Below are 18,514 nucleotides of genomic sequence, written 5' to 3'. Positions count from 1 at the left end.
TTTGTTTGTTTGGAGGGGTTGTTTGAGTTTTTGGTTTTTTCTCGGGGACGAGCGTCGGTTTGTCTATCAGTTAATCGGAGGGAGAGTTGTGAGTCGTGAAAATCCTGCCGGCAGCAGAACACACCGGTTTCTTGCAGAACCATCTGCACCGGAAAACAAATTGCTTTCGACGTCCAGATTCACTCTTTAATGAGAAAATGACTCACCACCAAACTTTCCCATTCCCGTCGGAAAATGCAGTTTCCCGATGACGGTCACACCGTGGTGACCGAGCGCTTTCGCCTTTCCCCCCGGAGACGCCGCCTCCTCGCTGGCAGCGCCACACGGGGCGGCTCAGCGCCCGCTGCCTTTCTCCGCAGGCTCCGGAGCCCTGCACGCCGGCCCCATGCCCGCAGCTCCCCGCCCAGCGCAGCCCGGCCGGCGGGGCAGCCGCGAGCGGGCTGAGCAGCGCCGCCGAGCCCTCAGGGCCCTCAGGGCCCTCAGGGCCGGGCCGGGCCGGGCCGGGCCGGGCGGCGGCACTCGGGGCCACCCGCGGCGGCGGAGCCGGGCGGGCCGCGGCGATTGGCGGCGGCGCTGACAGCGGGCGGGGCGGCGGCGGCGGCGGCACCGCCCACCCCCCGCTATAAGCCCCTTTGCCGCTTTCTCACTGGGTCTCATTTTTGCTCCGTGCGTTGCTGTGGCTGCGCAGTGGAAATCCGCACCGGGGAGCTGCTGAGGGGCGCCGTTGTCATGTGAAAGCGCACATGCTCTGCCATCCACGCGGCACCCCCCTCTCTTCTGCCTCCGCGTGTTTTTCCTGTTTTTTTCTAACGTAACTCCTTTCCTCCTCCTCCCCTGCTCAGCCCCTCGCACGCCCGGCCCCGCCGCAGAGGCTCCGCCGCGGGCAGTCGCGGGGCGGCCGCCCCGGAGCAGCGCGCCCGGCGGCGGGGAGCCCGCGGAGCCGCGCCCCGCGGAGCCGCCCCGGAGGTATGGTTTTCCCGGCGGAGCAGAGCTGCGGCGGCTGCCACCTTCGCGGCTGTTGAGACGGGATCTGTGCGGTGCGGTTCCTGGGCTCCTAGCTTCATGACTGCGCGGAGCGGGGAACCAACACCATGCGAGGTAAGCGGGCCGGGGGACGGCTCTCTTTTGGGAACGCTGCTGCGGAACGGGCTGGAGAAGAGGTTTCCTATTAGGGGAGAGGGTCCGGGGGAAGAAAGTTGATGAGTCGTGCCCGCCCGCCGGCGTGGCTGCTGACCGTGTGAATCCCGCACCCGCGGGGGCCGCGACCCGGAGCGAGGAGCCTTCCGCGGCAGATGGTGGGCGGACAGCCCTCGCCCACCTGTCCTGGGAAGCCCGGCGCCGCCCTGGCCCGTGGCGGGCAGGCGGGAGGGAGGCTCCGGTGCTCGGCAGCGTCTCAGTGCCGTGAGTCCCCAGCCGCAGCTGCCCCGCGGGGCGCGGCAGGTGTCCCGTGCGGCGGAACCCGCGGCCGCTCGGTCCCGGGCCGCTGCCAGCGCCGAGAGCGGCTCCCCGTTTCTCCACAAAAGTTATCTGGACTTTGTTCCCCAAGCGGCACGTCGCCCCCATTCCCCAGCTGGGTTGCCATTTGGGCGGTAAGGGTTGCGCTGTCCCCTGTCCGTGCCCGCAGGTCTCTTCGGGCCCCCGAGCCTGCGCTTGCTGCGCAGTCCTGTCGTGGAGGGCGGTGAGAGACTCCCGCGGGGTTTGCAGCAGCACCCGGTGAGGGTCCCGCGGGAGAACAGAGTATCGTCACCGACGGGACACCTCAGGCGGGGAGAGCTGCTGGTCCGCTGGGGCTGGAGAGGGGCTGCGTGCTGGCGCGCCGGGCACCCAAGTGGGTGTGGAGCGCTGCGGAGGACGTGGGAATGTGTTCTTTCCGCGTCTCCCAGGACCAGACTCCCCTTGCGCCCCATCTCCGGGCCAGGCGAACACTGATGCCGGAGCAGGAACAGCCCCTGCCAGCCGCAGGCACCCGCGGGGCCCCCGCGGATGGCATCAACTGAGGCATCAGCTCCTTCGCCCCCCATCTTCCACACTGCCCTTTATCACCCAGTTTGGCAGAGCGGTTGCTTGCCTCACCCATGGCTTGGTAAAAGGGACAAAAAGTATTCTCTACCAGGGTATTAGAACGGAGGAGAAGGGTTTATGGGGAGTGGGACGCGCTGGGGGTTGACAGTGACACTGCATGCAGATTTCTTGATCTTCCATTTAAGGACGGGGGACACACACACACACACACACCGACTAGGAAGAACTTCTAGCTAGAATTTCAGCTTGTTCGATGCCAGCTCCTGTAACAGCATGCGTTAACACACTGCAAAACCACACGTGTGTAATTCGATTTAAAGGAATTGTAACTATGACATTTGCACAGATCAGCTTAAAAATACCTTCTTTTCCCCCAGCGTTCTTTGTTAGGGTGTTGGTTGTGGGGCATCTGGCAAGAACCTGCTAAACGGTGTTTGTTTTTCTTAAAAGCAACAGGAAAGAGAGGGAAAACACTCAGTTCTGTAAAGTGGCCCCTTTGCAGGTTGGTTTGGAGGTTTTCTGTTTGTTTGAGTATGGTTTTTTGTGGGTTTTGGTTTTGTTTGGGTTTTTTCATTCTTTCTTTTTCTGCGCAGCAGAGCACCTCCAATTTGAATAAAGCCAGTCAGACATTGTCTGGGGCTGTTTTTCAAAACGTGCCCATCCAGTGACCCCTGGTCAGGAGCCCCAACGCCCCTTTTTGTGGCCAGTTCATCCACAGAAACCATTGCTCCCACACCTCTCATCCCCTGCCCTGGGATGGATGGGCTGTGCAAGGGTGAAGAGAGGGAGGAGAGATCCCTCTCCTCAGATGCTTTCCTTCTAAACAAGGCTGAGGGCGGTCTAACTGCCCTGGGCAGGGAGACGGACGGAGGTAGGTCTTGCTGCACATCTGGCAGCATCTCTTGTGGGATCTGCCCCAGCTCTCTCTGCCGCCCCTTTAGCTGTGCTGTCAGCTACTGCGAGGAGGTGCAGCTCTGCCCCTAGAATGCAAATTAGTATTTGCACTGCATTTGTCCTTGCTCAATAGGGAACTTACAGGTGGGGAAATAAGGGCTGGGATGGATGGAGGAGAAAAACAAACAGGCAGCTTTCATCCTTGTTCGGAGGTGATGTGCTAGAGGTCAGTAAAGGGAAGTTTTACAACAGGTGTGTGTCGAGGCAAGAGCAGTGCTTCACACCGCCTCAATTAAAAGCGAATGTTACACATTAATTGAGCGTCTGTCTGCTGTGGCTTTCAAAATAAGGGAAATAGATGAGTGTCACAGTTCACAGATTGTGAGCTCCCATGAATTTGTGCTTTTAGAGAGCTGAGAGCCTTCTTCTAGAGGTGTAGTTGTTTTCAACTCTATTTGCAGTTGGTTTGAAGGAGGAAGCGCTCAGTCTTGAACATGTTAGCTGTTCCCCCAAACTTTCCCAGCTGAGCTGTGATCCTTCCAAACTGTAGTTAATGCAGTTAACACAACATGCCTGGGATGTGCAGAGGCTGCTGTGGTTCATTACTGCTCCCCATTGGAGATGGAGGCCAAAAAGTTCCTGAAAATAACCATCTTCTGTTAAGTTCAGTGCCTGCTGAATCCCAAATCACTGGACAGCCCCACAGACTGTCAGTTGTCCCATCCTGAGGAAGCCAAGATAACATTTTCAGCTGTTGGTGATGTTCTATCCAAAATAATCATTTTGTGCACTTCAAACCTTGATTTCAGTCCCATTAAGCAGACGTAGTCATACTGCCTTAAAGCAGAACAATGTACAACTGAGCATTTGCTGTTAGGGTAGGTCCATATACTTCCGTCAGAAAATGGAATTTTTTGAGGTTGATGACTTTTATACCAGTATTTTATAGAGGCAAACATAGGATAAAAAGAAATTCACAGTGAGCGTTCATCATAGTTTTCCTTCCTCCTGTCCCACTCCTAGCAACATCCTGTGAGGGAGTTAAGAACATAGAATATGAACCTATGTATTTTTTAGAAAAAGAGTACAGAAAATGCACTAAAATGATTGTGCTATTTAACTGAAAAATTTGTCCTTGTAGTTTATTTCTTACTAAAATGATTTGTAAAGTTTAAAGCTATTAAAAGTTAGTCAATTCTGCATATAATGCAGCTGTTACACAAATGTGGAGGGTTGTCTGTGGCAAAAAAAAGTGTCAGAACATCTATTTTTACTCTGGGAACATGCTACTCATACACAAAACATACTAAAGTCAGTTTTGTGATTTTAACTATTTGAATTATGGAAGTGACATTTGTAACCAAGTACTCCACTTATTACAAAAGTAATATTTTAACTTTTAGTTGAAAATCTTATTAAAAGCTTTTTCTGTTATGTTTTAAAGAAAAGGAACACCACAAACCCCTGAAGCCAAGTATTTTAAGAGGGTTTTCTGTGTAGTGTTTTCTTGTTGGTGTCAGGACTGAGCAGTGACGCATGTTACATGATGTTATGTACTTACTGTATTTCTTGGTATGACTGAAATATTTGTAAGAAATTAGAAAAGTGATCAAACAAAGTCTATCTGCAGTATTTCTAAGCAAGCTTATTAAGTAACATATACAAATAGACTGGCTAACTTTCAAGTTCTTCTTAATTGAGGGGATGAGTGCAGGGAATCTTTATAGACTTATTAACTTTAAAGGAAAATTATTTTTCAATTTATTCCAGAAAAAGTAAATAATTTTGTAATTTCTCTATTTGTAATATGTAACATTAATAATCTAAAATGCATCAATTGCATTGACTATTTAAAGAAAGGACTTAGGACCTTACCCTACTAAAACTGTAAAACCAATTTGTCCTCACAGTGTGTCTAGAGACTCCTTAATTGAATAATTTTATTTGACTTCATTGGGACTCTTTGACAGGTGATAAAGCACAAGTTTCTGGTGTTGATGTTTGCAGGTAAATTTTAATAAATGTCAGTAAATGCTTTGAAAATCATGGGTCTGTAATAAACTGTATCATGTAACAAAAAATACAGATGTGCATAGTCAGTAAACAGTGCCACCTCTCTAGAGTGAACAAAGTAAGGGAGAAAGCATGAGAGCCCGTTTGTACCTCAGCTATAGTACTGCTTTTCATTGGATCATACTTATATTCCATATGGTGTCTTCCTTTTATCTTTAACTGTAATATGTTACAGTATTGGAGGTCAGAGGAGAATACATAATGAAAGTTTATCGATAGATAACTAAAAGATTTAATATCATATAGATATAAGATTTTTTTCATCATATAATTTATTTATTTTTTAAGTTAAATTTGTTTTTCATAGATGGAAGTCTGGTGACAGTTAATTTAAAAACTACAAAAATACCATGTGCATTGACTGGGAATAATTTCTCTTTTGTGGTATAGAAAATATATGACTTCCACTGTTAGCCTTTTACAAATCCAGTCACAAGCAATAAGTTGGTATGATTTTTCTAATTTGACAGTACAGTAGTAGAGGTCATTTAAATTGTGGTTTTTTTATTAAAAAACTATGGTTGGCATTTGAGGAGTAAATCTATCAGGAAGAAAAAAAGGTCCCAAATAGACAAGAATTCTGGAAGTCATAATTCCTGTTTAAAATGTACTTGTGATAATGTGTGGAAAGTCTTTAGGACGCTGTGGAAGGTATTTCTATATATCAGAGTGACGTTTGTGTCCTCAGAAACATGTGGGTAAGGTATGCCTTTAACAGTAACTGTTTTGTTAAACAGTTAAACAGTTCCAGGACCCAGGGTCTGCCATAGTGTGCACATTGGTTACCTGGTACAGGAAAATAAATTCGAAGGCGTGAAAGATTCCCAAGTTATCCGAGAAATTCCTACCTCTCAAGCGGTGCAGTGAATTCCCAGAAATTAAGGTCTGCACTGTGAAACTGAAGATTGTATGCTTTGTAGCTGAAGATGCACACAGGAGTAAATATTGATTGAACTAATCATCGGGTGAATATAAATGAGCTTTATCAGTGCAGCAGTATAATGGCTTATGTTAACTAGCCCTTTTGTAGTCCATACCCTGCCCTTTCATCCCATAACCGTGTCAATTTTGCTTTTAAGGAGGAAAATTACAGGTGTTACATTTATGGTAAATTGAGCTAAATATAATAGTTGTTCCACAGGACAAAAGGGAAATAGTTAAAAAGATAAGAAAGTCTGAGCATTGTTGCACAATCATGTGATAACAGTAGTGTGTTAGTGGCTGTACATTGTTTTACAGTTCTAAGTTCTCACTTGCTGTTGAGCTTAGTAATAAGCCTGTTACAGCAACTTAAATCAAAGTGTAAATTTTAAAAAACTGATACATTTGAATTTAAAATCAGTTTCTTTAAACAGTAATTTTAACAGCTTTGTGCATTTAGCACAGTTGGGGCTTTCCATAATGACTTTCATAGACTAGCTGTAGATGTCAAAATGTTGTTCTTTGTGCTCTGTGTTTAAAAAAGTTCAATGTTGTTTTTTCTTCCGATTCTGTATGCAGTCTGGCAAAGTCTGCAGTGCAGCTTGGAGAATAAGACATCACACAGTGTCACTGGGGGTGGCAGACAGAAGGTGCCTTTTGGATTGTGCCATTTCCCTGTTTGTTTCTAATATTGGTTTCATGAGCACATTAAAAACTCTAATTTATGCACAGGATTGAGAATACAGTACAGCTGTGATGGCCTGGTCCTTGTTTGACTGAACAATGCTTACTCACTTGAGTGGTCCTATTAATGAGACATTTGGCCCTCTGCATTTTTGCAGTCTTGGAACTATTTTTTATGAAGCAGAAATGTTCGTGCTTAACTTTGCCAGACACATTCTGCTGGAAGTTTATGCAAACAGAGTAACAGCTGTTTCTGCCTCTGCTACAAGTATATACGCTAATTTAGCTTGACATAAATGTTGTTACTTTGCTGTTAATTGTGAATTATTTTGATGAATTGCCAATTAAAATGCATGTACACAATTTTTATGGAAGATCTTTTTCTTTTTACTTTTACTGCTGCACAAAAATGCAATAATTTTTTTAAATCTTGTGTTTATCTGGATCATGGCCATTTAAAACCACATACTTATTAAAGAGTAAACATCAAGTAATTATGTTTGCTTGACAGACAAACTCATTTATAAAGAGTTGTCATGGGCCTTGTATATGTGAGTAGTTCAGTTAGATTTTATGGGACTATTCACAGAAATAAGGCAAGCTGAATTTAAGACTGGTTGTTCCGTGTCCCTTGGAAACCAATGATTTGAGATTGTAAGCAGCATGAATGATTATAAAGGCCACAGGGAATCAACATCATAAGAAGCATGCCAAATTTAAAAAAGTCTTCTTGCCCTGAAACTTCTGTAAAATCACCTTCCACTCCTTACTGTCTGCTACTCATCAGTTTGAATACAGCTGTTTGCTATATAAATATTTGCTGGAAAGAAGTGTTTGTAAATACGCTACATGTTTTCTCTGCAGAGGCTGACATAGAAAAAGTATTCAAAAACATTGTTCTCTTGCCAATTACCAATAAACTACTTTGTTTAATTGTTGTGCTTATGCTCATTACTGTGCTGTTGCTACTAAATAGTGGCCAAATCAATCTTTAAGTAATGATTAGGAAAACACATACATTTGTAATACATTTATGAATGAATATGCTACATAGGGTAATAAATATTTTAATATGGCTAAAAAGCAATATAATTTTAAGGCTAGTTTTGATGATTATTACAAAGTAAGTCTATAAAGCAGTCTGTCTACTTACAGATGTTCTTGAGGTGGTATCACATTTAACTGATTTGTTTTCATTACCCCTGGTCACTTAGGTTTCCTGAACAAGCAAACTCCTTCCATAACAAAATTACTCTTTTTAAGAGTCGTATTTCTGCTTCCTTAATCCATGGTATTCATAAGTGAAGTTATCCTTCAGAGTGACACTTCTAAACAACACATGCATTCCAATTATATTTAATTTTTTCCCCCTCTCTGAAGCAACCCTTAAGAGTAAAAATGTCTTTACTCTTACAAGTAATCCATTTGTTACAAGTTTTAGGTTTTGGTGTTTTTTCATTTCTTCTCTTTGTTTTGTGGGTTTTTTGGTGTTTTTTTTGGTTTTTGGTTTTTTTGCATAAGGACATTCATGGGGGAAAAGTAGATCAAAAGAAGGCAAAAAATTTAAATTGCAGTTCAGTCTGCTGTCGAAATAATGAGCTGTCAAGTGGGTAGCATATTATATTTTGTTGGTCTCAGGTGAAATTATGGTTCTCCTAAAATAAACTTCAATTGTAAAAAGTAAAGACAAAGCTGCTTATAAATAAGCAAGTCTTAAATTCTTATTCCCACTATAACAGCAGGTAAAGAGTGATAGGCTTTCTGCATTTGAATAGTTTGCAGAGGTTAGATTATATTATCAATGTGTGCATTACACATTCAGAATTTACACTAGTTTCAGAGGTATTTCGAAACTGTAGACTCAGTCCACAAGTTGATGGCATGTATCTGTTAGCTAGAAGTCTGAGAACTATGGAGAAAATAATTTTCAAGATTTATCATAAATAAGGATGTCTTTGGAGAAGGACAGTGTTGTGATTTTATTGTATGTGAACTGTATAAAACTGATTTTAACAAAATCAAGGACCATGTTTTCATTAAAAGTGCTGTTTAGAGACAGCAATGTGTGTTGTCTTCTCTTTCCTTCTTGGAAAATATGTCTGGTTTTAATAGGTGAGGGTAAATTTTTACCAGTCAGCTTTTTGATTTGAGAGCCTGCCACAGAAGTGCATTTTGGAGTTCCTAAGACTTCCCTGCTGGCACATTTTTCCTTGATCATTTGTGCGTGTCAGCAGTGCAGCACTGGTTTTGCTTTTCTAAACAAGATGGAAAAATGAAAATAAATATTACATTTCAGGTCCTGGCTGAGTAGTGAAGCAGGTGCTCTTGTTGATTCTCCTCATATTTGTCTGTCTGGAAGAAGAATGAAGCAGCAGCTGGCTATGAAAAGCATTGCTTACTTCAGTGCACATTGTTTGGGGGATTTTGTACAATATTTGTACAATGAACTCTATTTGGTAATTAATTGGAAAGAACTGAAAGTAACTGGAATGAAGTGCAAGGAGAGACCATGAACAAGAACTGATGCCAGATACTCAAATGCAGTGGCAGCACAAATGTAAACAAATGCAGCACAGTCTAGCGGCACAGAGAAGTAATGGCATTAGAGAAGACATGTATTAAAAGCATGTAACAATGCCACATGTTGCTTTCATCTTTGTGAAGAAAAGAAGCCTTTTTTTTGGAAAGAATTCCACTGATGGCCAATGAGAAGTTAATTTTGTTTGTTTAGGAAGTTATATTAAACATATTATTGTTTTCTTTCAGTGCATTATGTAAGCTGTACAAGTCCTGGTCATTGGAAGTGTCTTTCAGCAACCCAGACTTCTCCTTTTAATGCCACAAACCACTCTCTGTAGAAATAAATATGGAGATAGAAAAGTGATACGAGAAATACCAGCTTAACTGTTTTGTTTAATGTATGGAAACCTATAATAAATATTATACCATAGTGCAATAAACGACTCAGACCCCAAGTGGGAATGAGTTATAAAAGTTTTATTGAGAACTAAATAAAAATACACAAAGCACAAGGAGCGGTGCTGGGAGCATGGCTCAGTACCAGGGGCTCGTTCACAAAATAGCAGCTCTGCCTTTTAAACACCTGGGAATTACATCAGCTACACATGAATATTTATGAGCAGTAATACATATTTTAGTATTTTCCTTATATACTTGGGTATATATATATATAATATGGAGGGAATATATAACATATATAATATAATACTATATATATAAAATATGGAGGGTATCTATTTTCCTTACATATACTCTCCTGAAGCCTGCCAGTTGACCCTCCTCCATTGTCCATTGATGGAGAGCTCCTCAGAGGTGGCTGGAGGTGAGGTGTTGGCATGCCAAGGTCCCCAGTGGCACGCTTCACCCGTCCCTGGCTGAGTCCCGCAGGGGGCACGTCCCATGTCTCTGACTACACTGACCAGAGCTGTCTGGTGGCAACGGGGATGGGAGAAGAAAGGACTGAAGGGAGAACAAAAAGGGGTCCAAAGCCAAACTACAACAACAGAGTCACATATTGAAAGAGCTTTAAACCTCTTTAACAAAATCATTTGTGAGAGCCAATGACCTCACCACCCATCCATAACAATAGGTAGTACGTATGCGATACTGCACCCAAAATCTTTTCTTAGATATTCCTACCAGAATACCAGGACATTAGCACTTAAAATTAATGTTGCTTTGAGAAAAGTAAAGCATTAGCCAGACTTCCACAGAATTTTCTCATTCAAAAATCTGTGTATTTTATTTAGAATACTAGTTTCCTTGTAGCTGTAGCCAATTTTGGAAAATTCAGTTTATATTAATCTCTCACATGAGTACTTGGAATAAGGAGGAGGATTAAAACAGTGATGTCGGTGAAGGCAAAATATGGTTGATTAACATCCATTGAGAGTAATTTAAACTACAAATGATTCCATGGCTTGAAGAATGCCAACATTGTGTTCTACTACAATTTGTAAAACAATTCTACATGCTTATGAAAATAAATTCCTTCTTCAGACCTGGTTGAGAAAAAAGGCATTACCAGTGCTGTAGCAGCTGTTACAGTATTAAAGATGAAATTTCAAAAGTATCTAGTAATCTCTATAATTTAGGCATAATTTAATAATTAATATATTAAAAGAACAGAAAGGTATTGCATGCAGTATCTGCTCTAACATTTAAGGAAGCAATGATAATCACACAAAGATTTTTTTTTGAGAATCTGTTTATATGGGATAGTATTTCAAGCAAATGTATGCTACCGTAAATTATATTAAGTGAGTGAAATGTATCTGCAGAGCTGTATATCTTTAATTTTAAATAGAATTCCCTATAGACTTTGCTAGAATGTCTTATGTAAAAATCACGGTATAATATGTTCTCAGTGTTTTTTTACAGCCCACTGATTTTTAGAAAATGGGAGAACTAATCAGTTTTGAGTTCAGTGGATAAGAAGGGAGACAACTTGTGCCGTCCTAATTCAGGTGCCGCTGTAAAAGTCACTTTCTTTGTAATTCATTTGCCTTTACCAAAATTCCAGCATTTATTTTTAAAAATTTGATTGGCCAAGGTGTGTTCTAAATCATCAATTCCTACAAACTCTAGTGGAAGTCCCATGAAAACAGAACACTAAATAAGACCTTTTGCAATAAGCTATTTTCAGGCTTCAACAGAATTGAGGAGAAAATGATCGTACCTGCTGCATCATATAACTGATGTAGAGAAATATGCACTTTCAAGAGGAAATTTAATCAGGAGCAGAGGAAAATGGGGAGGAAAAAAAAGGATGGTAAATTTGCATAAACAACAAAGAATAGAGAAGGTGCTGTTTTGAAATAGCATTACGTTCAAGAAGTAAGTGGAAATGTAAAGGAAAGGAGCAGTATAAAACAGAAGAGTGAGCAGATGGAAAAGGTTTTGATGTGAACAGTCCTGTACTACAAAGTGCTGGACTTTTCAATTTCCACTCATTGCAGGTGGAGTTAACTACAGTGGGCCTGCTGTTGGAAATGAGAAAGAAAAAAAGTGTAAGTAACAGAAAAAAAGAAGAAAAATAAAGGAAAGAACAAATATACAATATGAATGTATTCATTGTGCTACTTTCTGTTACTTGGTGTTGAATGTGAATTTGTTGTTATGGGACTTCAAATTATTTGTTATTCAGCTAAATGCTAACATCCACTGAGACATCCACTTCCATTCATTTCACTGTGTAAATCCAGAGCTCCACTACTCAGGAATGCTGCAAGTTGAGGCATCACATATACAGTTATGTAAGCTGTCTGTACAAGCTTGGCATTCATTGCACTTCAGCCAAGTTACTTATTTGTGAATTGAAATGTCATTTGCAAAGTACATCCAATCCTGATCTTTTTAAACTCTGGATCAAATCAAATTAGGTTTGGTTGGATTCTTTTTCCCTAACATGCTGTTATTTTTTCTGTCCCTCCTTTCTCTGAATTTTTTTCAGTCACTTATGTTGAAAAGCTGTACACTCAGAAAAGTACTTGAAACTGAAATTCATTCACTTGTTAGAAGATGTGTAATTGGTTCCCTAAGCCATACATCATACATCTCTGTGTATTACAGAGAGTTACTTTGTTCTTTCCAACCTTTTGTTACTTTTGTTTCGCTTTGCTTGGGATATGTTGCTACGAAAAAATAAGCAGGTTGTTAAATCTTGGCCAAGTTACGTCTCCATGCGGTACCTCTATTACAGTTCTGTGCTTGTAGCCTTGGGAATAGATAAGGTGCTTGAGAGTTGAATCTCTGCTTCCCTATTGATTCTTGCTTGCCACCACCTGCTCCTTCTCCTGACTGGTAAAATAACATGCTGGTATGTTTCTATTTGTTTGTTGGGGTTTTTTTGTTTATTTGTTTGTTTGTTTGGTTACTCTGTTAGTGTGGGGGTTTTGGGGGTGGGATGTTTTTTTGGTTGGGGTTTTTTTTGTTGTTGTTGTTACCTGTTTGCCACGGGGGTTGTTAGACTAGTGCTTTTGATTGTTTTGTGTGGTTTTTGCTTCCTTTTTGTTGTTATTTTTTAAAAAAACACACCTATTTGTTATATAGATTTTAGCTTTTGGAGATGGCGGAAATACATGGCAATAAAGGAATAAATAAATAAATAAATACAGTGTCCTTTATCTGATTGCAGCGTAATATTTTTTTGTAAGACAGAAAAAACATTTTTAGGTCTTCTCTCCATATTCAGAAGAAAAAGAGAAATGGAGAATGGTCTTAGAATGCTCTCCACTTCTCCAAGACCAGGGTGATTTTTAAGTATATACACTGGACTAACTTTTCTTCCTATAGCAGCCCCACAGAGCTTATTACAGAACCAAACACTTGGAGAACTATCCATGACCAAAAAGAAAAATATCTCAATTTCCAGAAAACCACACTGAAAGTGTAGGAGGTACACTTATATGAAATCTCTTGACTTCCCACATCCCTCCTGGAATTTTCTGTAAGTCCTAAGCCTAAAGCAGGCAGAGAGCCAAGCTGTCATCCGTTAACATCTATTTCATCCTTTTGCAGGATCGGTTGAGATAGAGGAAGGTATCTGTCTCAGAGTCTTTATGCTATTACTGAAGTGTTTAGGAATGCATCTGATTTTGAGCCAGTCTTAACCTGCGTTATCTTTTGGGCAAAAATGAGCAGCAGTATAAACTAATCTCAGGAAACAAATGCTTTTAAATGTGTATTGTGAGTTTTCATAATGTCCAAAATAGCATTTTTTATGCAAGTTTCACTGTGGAACCAAGACAAAGGATGAATTCTTAGTTTACTGTCAGGCATAATGTGAGTTGTTTTGGAGTTACATTTCATGGAAGGATTAAGGCTATTTTTGTGTGTGCTTAGATCCTGACTTGATATTTTAAGGAGCACTAAACAATTAATATTTTACATGCTGCTCAGGAAGTTGACCGAAAAGGCTTTGGATTTTAGATGTGTGTATAGAAATGTTTCATATTTTGTCAGGGGATAGGTGGTATTTTGATACATTTATGTGATGGACAGTCCCTTAAAAATTAAGTGATGTTATTTTCCCTTTGATGTGAATTCAGCAAAACACTTAGAGTAGGAAATGTATGCAGATCCAAGTATACAAACCTTCCTTAATAGTTTTGTATTTTTGTAGTTTCTTAGGAAGATTGAAAAGTGAAAATAAAATGTCATGTTCCAATCCTGTATATCAGATTTTTTCCTCTTTGAGCTAATCAGTTGTTATGACGTATGTTTATTGGTTTGGGGTTTTATTGCAGTTAACCCTTTAGATTTTTTTGTGTTGCATTCATTTGAATTCCCGGCTCCACTGCTCTCCAATTACTGACTGCTTCTCAGTACATTTCATACCCTTCTGGGTCTTCGTGGTTGTTAATTATACCTGCTTCTGTAACTGGCATACTGGCAGACTCAATAGAGGAAGAGGTGTTGAACTATTGAGGTGTTACAGGTGAACTTGGAACATGATCCTTCCACCCTGTCCATTAGAGTCATTAGAAAGGCAGATTGAAGAAGAGTCTCCATGCCAGGGTAATCCATAGCTACACACACTCATTAGTACTTTCTGTAGTGGCATTTAGCAGCTATTCATATACAAGAAAACCAAGAAAGCATGCTGTGTTAAGGTTAATTTGCTTTGTTCTGCCTGATGGTTTCTACCTATGTGACAGATGATAGTTCTCCTTCTGTTCCAGATACAGTCAGCATCTTGTATATTAAGGAAAGCAAGCAGAAGCCTTTTGTACAACGAAATTTTGTCAGTCAGTTAAACTGGAACTTTCCTAGGCATTTTACTCTGAAGTGCCTTCACACACGCTATATCCTTTAATTGAAGAAGGTGCCAGGTTGTCTCTTCTGTACCCTGCAGAAGTTTAGGATCTGTTCCTGAGGGTGTTTGTGACATGCAGATATTTGCACAGATGGGGGACTGATGCTCAAAGTCCTTGTCAAGCTGGTGGTGTTTGGTCCAGGCCTAGTGGAGTTCAGGGAGCTGAACTGCCCATGATCCCGGAGCTCTCCCAGGCTGCTCCCTCTTGTGCCTCAAGAGTGACCTTGAAAGACCCTTTTCCTGTGGCTGCTACAACTTCGGCCTAGCTGCTGACAGTGACGACAGGGGTGCCAATTAGTGCTGTGTTGGTGGGGTTTGTTTTTCCTTTCTAATGAACAAAGTCCATTGAGGACTGGATTGACACCACCAGCTTACTTCACGCAGGCCACCAAGCACCGTGGCATTTTTATTTTGCTCAGTCACTACTGACTTGGTGTTGAACCTTCATGTGTAATCTGTATACAGTCTCTGTGTCTACCACTAATTTTAAATTTTTGTACTTGGTAGAATAGGTTTGCTTCTGAAGTAAGATTTGTGAATAAAGCATAGTATTATGTAATGAATACATAAAATATCTCAATTTACTTTTTGTGGTTAGATGCTGAATTAGACTCTGTTCTTACAGAATTCACAAATTTTAGGAAAATTCTGAAGAACTAACCAGACATACAAAAAGGGAACAACAGGAATGACAGGATTATTAGAATTTTAAAAAAAAGAGTCCTGTGTGTTACAGTAAGTAAACAAATACAGAAACATGAGAGTCTCTATTCTGTTACATACATCTCATAAGTGATTTTAGGACACCTTCAGTTTACCAGGACTTTTCTATCAAAAGTGTTTAGACATATTCAGACATATCACAAACTTGTAAGGTTTCAGAGACAGAAAACTGAGTTGAAAAATGAACTTGTTCTTTAATATTATGTGGAGCCCAGGATTAAACTTGTCATTCTGAAACAGTTTTTTTCCGTCAAGATGAAAAGTTACTTTCATTTTATTTTTATTTCTTCTTTTAAATATGTATGAACAAGCTTTTCTTAGTGTCCAATAGAATATCTACTAGAATGTGTTTATTAAAATATGTCATGCCAAATTTCAACTTGACTTTTTGCTTTTGCAGTATTTTTGATATTTAAAATTTTTTAATTATCAAATTTGATTTCATTAGTGAGGACGAAATAGATTTTACAGTTCAGGTTTTGGTTGGGTTTTGTTTTGTTTTTCTTCTACCACCCAGTGAAAGCTGTGGTCCCTTACAGTGAGGTGTATTATAAACGTGTCTGCAATTTAAAATGGTGTGGTAGTGAAGCTAAAGTTGAGGAAGTTTGTTTTTACTAACAGTAGCAGTCAGGAAAGCACAGGGAGAGCAGAACTGGGTTGTTACTAAATCTGGTTCTTACTAAATAATAGGGCTGAGATTGGACTGTGGATGTATCCTTTTCAAAGCGCTCTTTCAGTGCTGAAAAGAATAAGTATTAGAAAAGAGTTATATGTATTTTCAATACATATATAAAAAGAATCATGTAAATGTTGAAATAACTTAGCAGTCTGCCAAAAAAAAAAAAGTTTACTCCAGTTCAGTACATTCACATGGATACATATCTGAAAAGAGGTAAGACTAGAAGCAGGAGGGGCAGGGGTATGACTCAGTGTGAGTGATATTGTGAAGTGGGATAAAGAATTCTGTGCAAAAATGAGAAAATTTGGGGAAGAAGACACTTTAGCCTCCAGTACATCTCCCTCCTGAGTGCATTTGCTTCCATCACAATGAGCTAGAAGAGATCTTTGTTTAGTAGTGCAGTGCCCCTGAGATCTAATTTAGCTTTTACAGCAAATTCAAAAAGAGAGTGGGCAAGAGAGAGCAAGAACAAAGATGCAAGTTTGCACCACAAATATTAGTACTGTAGTTGCTTCTGTAAATCCTTTAAAATAAATGCTCCTGGTTTGGACTTCCTGCTAAAGGAGGGCTGAACTTCAGAGATTATGTTTTTCATTAACCAGTTGTGATAGTAAAGAGATGGTACAAATGTGTGTTGTAAGGGAGCAGTGCCTTTATTTTTCTTAATAATAAATAAATAACAAGTAGAAAACCATTAAAGACAAATGTATCAGAATAATTTTGCTTCTGAGTATGATTTTTTATTAAGTTGTACTGTTAGGAGCATATACTGGATGTAATTCTTTGAGTACTACAAAATTTTATTCTCAGGAGTCTCAAAACTTCAGGCATTTGACATTTCTTATTCCTTTATTTGGGCAACTTCTCTGTATTTGAGAGTTGTGAATGATTTTGCATTTAGCCCATAGTTTTGAAAAGTTCATCTTCGGCCTTCTGGATTCAGGGTTATTGTGATGTTTTTGCATAATTTTTTTCCTGTTGTTTGCAAGGATGTTTTCGTCATGAATGAAGTTGTGTTGTGTGTTCATGTATCGCCATGAATCTCACCCAGTACAACCTTTTACCCCCTGACTACTGACATCAGCTCTCAATTTTACCACTCTACAAACGTGCCTGGTGGCTGTTTCGGAAGTAGAAAATGAAAAATGCAGATATAGGGAAGTTTGCTTTGGAGTAATGTAGCATTCAGCTATGAAAACAGAAATGCTTCTTTGATGTTCCGAGTTACAGACAGATGCTGTGATATATTTTTGGATAAATTAGATTAATTAAATCTCTCATTAGCTGATTTAACTTGAGGTTTTATTGGTACTTTTATGGCTGATCCAGTTGTCCTGCAGTTTCATATCTTACATTAACATTTCTGTCAAATCATATCTGATAAATAAAAGATAGGTTTGTCAACAACGTATGGAAAGCTGATTTGAGTCAGCTCAAAAACAGGCATTTAAAAATGCATATTACTAATAAAGGCACATTTATACTTTATTTATCATCTGATTTTGACTTGCTTCTTGCTTCTAGTTCCTTGTCTGAAGAGGTCTCACTAGTAAATACACTGCTTCAACAAACTTGTGCCCACAAAGGCGGTCATGGGTTCTGTCATCCCGCCTTGCTGAAACTTGTTTCTGCAGTTGCTAGGCAGCCCCATTTGAACCAGCTGAAAGCACAGAGCAATCCCCTCAGCAGCAGATTTCAATTAAAGATCTGGACATACAGCTGGTTTCTTTGGCTGGTCAGCTCCAGTAGTAAAAAGGAGAGGCTTCAAGAAGCCTGTGCAACAGCTTGATTCCTTGGGATTTTCTGTAGTAAATTCACTCTGAGTATCTTAGAAAAATATTTAAACAAATAATTGAGCTGTTTCTATTCTCTCTTATATATACATTAGCTTGCAGGGGATGCTAGTGTTTGCATTAATTGTTTTCTTTCCTTCATTTTCAAAATACATTTTATCCCCTTTGTATTGGGTTGAGGAGAAAAACAACTGAGCATGAACCAACAGAAAATAACAATCTTAATCTGTAGTATGATCAGGAACTGTACCAATGCTTTCTTCTGCCAAAGAAGGAAGCCTATTAGACAAATTTTCAAAAGCATTTTGGGATCTGGCTGGAAGTATTACATCTTAAGTAAAAACTGAGAATAATCAAGAACCCTTGGGATTAGCACCTTGCGATTCTAAAATAATTTTTTTAAAAGTCAATTTTTTTGTGTGTTTAGGGGTTATCTGGGAACTCAAAATCTATGAAAAAGAAATTGTATTAGAACTGTGTGTGCTGTGTCATGGCTAGAAAAACAGAAGTTACAAAAACAGGTTTTGGTATGAGTTAGTTGTGCTAGTTTAACCAAGTTATATAAATTACACAATCTGAAGCAGAAATTGAAGGAGCACTTTTGTCAATCTTGCACTATCCACATGTAAATACTTCACTATTGCACATCGTGTTTGCGGGCAGGTAAGGCAGAATTTAGCCATTTACTTTATGTTTAGAAATACGTCCCTTGTTCTATTCCTTAACACTCTCTTAACAGAAATTTTTCTAGCACAAGTGATACAGAACTTGCTTGTCAGAATTACACTGCACTAGTGTTTTCATCCAAATTCTGGTAACGGATTGGCCAAACCTATTATTTAGTCTGTCTATGGAGAAACATTACTGAAGAAAGAAGCAGTAAGATCA

At 40.2% G+C, this 18,514-nt stretch overlaps 1 protein-coding gene across 1 annotated transcript in view; it reads left to right on the top strand.

The window, feature by feature from the left end:
- The first annotated feature begins 648 nt into the window (after nt 1–648).
- Nucleotides 649–18,514, top strand: part of RORB (RAR related orphan receptor B) — a 135,416-nt gene continuing 117,550 nt past the window's right edge. The window contains exon 1 of the mRNA XM_086867435.1: nt 649–1,098. Within this exon, the coding sequence (XP_086723561.1) occupies nt 1,092–1,098 (7 nt within the window). The 5' untranslated portion in view covers nt 649–1,091. The remainder of the gene's footprint in view (nt 1,099–18,514) is intronic.

The sequence above is a fragment of the Cyanistes caeruleus genome, chromosome Z, assembly GCF_971803275.1.
Source record: "Cyanistes caeruleus chromosome Z, bCyaCae1.hap1.1, whole genome shotgun sequence".
Classification (NCBI taxonomy): Eukaryota; Metazoa; Chordata; class Aves; order Passeriformes; family Paridae; genus Cyanistes; species Cyanistes caeruleus.
Note: the sequence above shows the minus strand (reverse complement) of the source record. Positions and strands in the feature narration are given on the sequence as shown.